We start from the raw sequence: 5,173 nt of genomic DNA, 5'->3' as shown, positions 1-5,173 counted from the left end.
CAGCCACCACCAAGTCTGGTCATGGTGGTGCATGCCTGTAGTTCCAGCACTGGGGAGTCTGAAAACAGGAGGATCAGTACAAGTTTGAGCTGTGTAGTGAGACCTTGTACCAAATACACTAAAAAAATTAAAAAGACTGATTAAAGGATCTTTCTAAAGGCTGTGATCCCAGCCCACTGAATAAACTTAGAAGTTACTAGACGCTATAATCGTGAGCCTATAAACTCCATCCCATTAATGTACAGAAACTGAGGGTCCTCTTCCCCCACTGTCCAACTGTGGCATAGATCATCATTTCAGGCACCTGATTCAAGTTAAGTCACCTGGGTCACCACTAGAGACAAAAAGCTAATGAGTCCCAACCGTATGAAAGGCCTTTTAAGGAAATTGTAACATACAGATGCATAATTTTAGCCACACTGTGATTATGCCCAAGAAATGGCTTTGGAACTCACTAGAGTTTCCAAGTTAGCAAGCAAAGAGTTCAGGTAGCTAAAACTACCTTTAATTCACAGGCACTCTTAAAGATCCCCTAGCGGCAGGTGTACGTTCTAGGAGTCTGGAGGTTCTAGGTTCCATTTCCCTTCTTTCTTGCACCCACAGGGCAGAGAACAGGAGAGTGTGGTCCTTACCTGAGGAGGTTTGGAGCCCACACCAGGGCTAGGTTCCTGGCGTGCATGTTGGTCTTGCTGCTGAAGGAGGCAATATGGGCGAGGTGTCGGATCAAGTATTCCAGGGTTCTGTAATGATTCATGTTGTTGGTTCGTTTTGACAAAGTAAAGAACTTAAGTGCCTATGCAAATCCTGACATCTTCAGATCATTTCTAAGTTTAACAGTCTCTATTTCTGTCTTAGGAACACTGAAGAAATACTGGGAGGATTTTGAGATTGGCAGAAGTCACTTTGCTGGCCAGGGCACACTGGCCTGGGAGTGACGAGGATCAGTGTTGTCAGAAGTTGGCTGAGGCCCGGAGAACACCAGCCAGAGCTAGAACAGAGAGCCACAGAGCTCAAGGACTGAGGGTTCTTAGTGGCCCCTCGCTCTTCCTTCTCCCCAGGTGGAAGTGGCCCCTGTTTTGAAATGGGCTTTATTTATGCTTTTGGAAATATAGAAAGTTCCAGCTACAGGTAAGGAAGTCCATTTCATGGACAAACATTTGTGGCTGCTAAGTTCGTTTTTGTACCACATCGCAACGTGCCCTTGCAGTAGGTGGGCAGGGTTGGGGGTGGCAGAGAAGGCAGCACATGTAGGGGCTCAGCTATGAGGATGAAATGAGAGGATATAGATGGGGAAGAGGGGACCCTGACAGGCAGGCAGTGATCAACCAGTCAACTGAAGGGCCACAGTCCCCACCTCCCCTTCTGGAAGCCACCTGGTTTTCCACAGATTTGTCTGGGCTACAAATCTGGGTAAAAACCAGTGCGACTGGAATGACTTCTTGTGCAACTCTGCTGAGTGTCTAGAAGTGACTGGACACAGGCTGCCCTTTGCTGCCACTGTCCTTCGTGAGGTAGCAACTTACTTTAATAGAGTGACTTTTCCCTAAAGCCACCACCCACTGAATCTGCTGCTTTTGTACACACCTGGCCCCTTGAAGCTATGCCACACTAAGGGGCCGCACATTTCTTTCCCAAGGATTCTTACCTGTAATGGGAGCGGGGAAGCTTCTGGATAACATTTTGGATTCGGGCCAGTTGGACCTCCTCTGGGCAATGGGACACTGCCTCCTGCAGGGAAGAACATGGGCGGCAGAGTGAGTGCTGCCTGGAGGCCACCTTCGTAAGGGGCATGTTCTACTCCGAGAACTACCATCAGCCACTGTTTCTGAGGGTTCAGACGACATGTGTCAGGAGTGTGTGCACACATGGGCTGCCTGAGTCTGTAGCATCTTCAGATGGTTGTCACCTGTCTGGGAAAGAGTCTGTAGGATCTTGGGTGTGTCCTGCATGGCAGACAATCACAGACTCACACTGGGAGGGTGTGGTGACACGTCTGCTGTGCCGGCTGTCCTTGTGGAGGCACACAGCCCTTTCTGCCCACACGGTAACCATTCTATCACCTGAGTACTTAAGCAGGCAAGACACCCTCCTCAGCAGGGCTCAGAGCTCCATCCCAGAGACCAGGTGGCCTCACCTGCTTGCTCTTTGGCTGCTGTGTGTTTTGCTGCCCTGTCTGCCCAGGCCCTTCTTTGGGAGGCAGTGTGACTGCCCAAAGGCCTGTGTCCACCTCTCGCCTGCTGGGGTGCTACATGGAGGCAGCTGTCTCTGGGAAGAGTTCAGAGGTCCCTGCACCCCATCCTGAGACTCTACTTTCCTAGACTCCAGGGCCCTTCCAGGACCAGGGCAGCGCTGCTACTGGGCCCAGGGGATGGGAAAGGTCTCTTTCTGTTTTAACTGAGATATAATTTATGTATATTACAAATGAACAAATGTTAAGTTACGGCCCTGTGCACTTCTGTTCTCATATGTATGAGCCTGGCTAGCTGTACCTGGGCTAAGAAGTATTTTTAAAGGGACTCTTGCATTTATTCAATTTCTTTTTTGGTAATGAGCATTGGACCCGTAGCCTTTGCACTGAATTACATCCTCAGTCATTTCTGGTTTTTTTTTTTTTTTAACATCCCAGTTTTTTTAAAATTTTTTTTTTTTTTTTTTTTTTTGAGATTGAGTCTTACTATGTCACCAATTGGCCCAGGTTGAGCTCAAACTGAGCAATCTTCCTGCCTCAGCTTCCTAGAGTACTGGGGTTACAGGTATGTGCCACAACACCAGGCACAGGCTTTATCGATCTTTATGGTCTTGAATTCAGTCATGCAACTGACAGTCTTGTGTTTCCTGCCTCAAACATGTACATAATACTGCTCCTTGCAATACAACCAAAACGGAGGCCCTAACTTGTGGTTTCTCAAAAGTGTTTGCTTCTGTTTGTCTTTAGCTGTCATTTGCTAGAATGGGTTTAAATGCTGAAATTCATACTCTTAGTCCTGAGGGTTTTTAGACACCTTTTTCTTATTACAAGCGGAAGGTAAGTAATCTTACTGGGCACCTTCTGTTTGCCAAGCTGTCTTCAGCAGGGCTCAGAGCTCCATCCTGTTCTAATTCACAGGAGAACTCAGGGTCCTGTCCGAGCCTGACCCTGCCCTTCCTGCCAGCCCAGCTCCACCATTCAATGTGGGTGAGATCAGCAGAGCCTCTGTCGCGGGCCATCTCCTTGTAAGAGTGGAAGGTCTTGCTCCCCGTGTGGGAGATCGGATTAGGGATTTGTTTACCAAGTTTTTTTGTTTGCTTGTTTGTTTGCCTTTTTATTCAGTTAAGGGAAACATGCACATAGAAGCCCACTATTTTAAAAGGCAATCAAAACTCTACATGGAAAACTTGAGTTCTCTTTTCCAAACGACACGGCGAGACAGGTAGGACTGGCAGCTACAGTCACAAGAGTTCCAGCCTTTGGGTGGGTTTGCGAACTGGCAGGAGCACAGGACAGGCGCCATCTCTGCTGTCATCCTGCCTTGTGAGATAAGGAGTATGGCAGAACAGGGCCTCTGGGGCCTGGCAAGGTGGCACTCTCCTGAAATCCTAGCTTCTTGGGAGGCTGAGGCAAGAGGACTGCAAAAGGCCAGATCCAGTCTCAACACAAAAAGTTCAGTGTACAGTACCGCTGGGTGATCTTTGGTACAGAGTGTGTGGACGGCTTCAGAAAGCACCTAGATATGTTTCTCTTTCCCCTTTCACTGTTATCTAGAAAACAGCACCAGGAGAGGACCTGACTCCTCAAAGAAGGAAAGACTTCACTAGGAGGTGCTGCTTGAAGGGTGGGACTGTGGAATGTGGGGTGTGGCAGCTACTGCTTTGGTGCTGGGGGAGGCACTGGGGAGGCATCTTCTCTCTCTGCCCTGTCAGGATGGAGCTCTCCTCTCCTTAAAACAAAATCTGACAGGGAGCAAAGGTGTAGGTCAAGTTCTCTCCCCCACAGAAAATTTCTTGAATATTTAGGAAGCTGTTAGTCATGGGGGCAAGACTCCCTTACCCTTGCAGATCCCAGTTGGGATTGGCATTTATTTCATTATTCAGAGACCCTCCCTGCCCCACCTCAATCCTATCTGGAAACTCTCTAGATTCTCATTTTTCTCCTCCCTGGGTCAGGTCACTGCAGATTTATGTTTCACTCCTTCATGTTCCCCCAGTGGTATGGCAGTATCCATTGTGGGGCGACTGGGGGAGGGGAGCTGCACTTGTGCCCATCCTATGGGAGAGAATTTCATTCACCATTAGCCAGGCCACTGTGGCCAATGATTAAATCTGAAAATATAGTATCTAGGGTGCATTCTCTTTTCACCTGCATCAACAAAACTCATTTTCTCCTTTTGAGCATTTGGTGAAGGCTCAACTCTAGTACCCTCATTCTGAGCTTCTCTGTTTCCCCAAGGCCACTACTGCCATGGCTCACAACCTGCAGCCCACAGAGCCATGTTGATGGAGTGGCCCAACATAAACAGCCTAGAGCTCTCCTCCCCAGCGGTATCCTGGTACTATAACCATCTTTATCATTTTAAATTAAACTACTAACCAGATTTTCATAAAAGTAACACATAGATTTTTTTTAAGAAAAAAAATTAGGCTCAATGCCACATGTCTGTAATTCTAGCACTTGAGAAACTCAGGATGAAGAATCATGTGTTTAAGACCAGCCTGGACAACGTGAGTTCTAGGCCTGTGGCCAGCTGTCTCAAAGCAGGGGGAAGCAGATAAAATATCCATAGAGGAAAGCTCCTTCTAGCTATAGACCCCACCCCTCCGGTCTGCAGAGGCAACTACTATGTGTCCTGCAATCTTTCTTTCTTTCTTCCTTTCTTTCTTTCTTTCTTTCTTTCTTTCTTTCTTTCTTTCTTCTTTCTTTCTTTCTTTCTTTTTTAATTTATTTTTTTTTAGGAGATTAACAATGGTTAGTACATTGTGTTTTGTTACTGCCTAAGTAGTTTCTCATATTATAAGATATAGGCAAGAAATAATAAGTAAACAACATAGGTAAAAACTTCTGTTGTTTTTTTTTTAAGTCAACAGAAAATGGAAATATACTTTTTAAAGTTTCTAAAACTAGGAGAAGATATCATACAATGTCTTTTAAATAAATTGTAAGTCAAAGATACAGTATAAACCTTAGAATAAAAATTAA

General features: G+C 46.4%; 1 protein-coding gene across 2 annotated transcripts in view; it reads right to left on the bottom strand.

Moving 5' to 3' along the window:
* Arhgap31 (Rho GTPase activating protein 31) overlaps positions 1-5,173 on the bottom strand; it is a 133,169-nt gene that overhangs the window by 38,554 nt on the left and 89,442 nt on the right. For both annotated transcript variants that reach the window (XM_023717604.1, XM_004633322.2), the window contains exons 4-5: positions 1,646-1,728; positions 633-740 (exon numbers count right to left, since the gene is read on the bottom strand). In XM_023717604.1, the coding sequence (XP_023573372.1) occupies positions 633-740; positions 1,646-1,728 (191 nt within the window). The remainder of the gene's footprint in view (positions 1-632; positions 741-1,645; positions 1,729-5,173) is intronic.

Source organism: Octodon degus, unplaced genomic scaffold (genome assembly GCF_000260255.1).
Source record: "Octodon degus isolate 3935 unplaced genomic scaffold, OctDeg1.0 scaffold00053, whole genome shotgun sequence".
In the NCBI taxonomy this organism is placed as follows: Eukaryota; Metazoa; Chordata; class Mammalia; order Rodentia; family Octodontidae; genus Octodon; species Octodon degus.
Note: the sequence above shows the minus strand (reverse complement) of the source record. Positions and strands in the feature narration are given on the sequence as shown.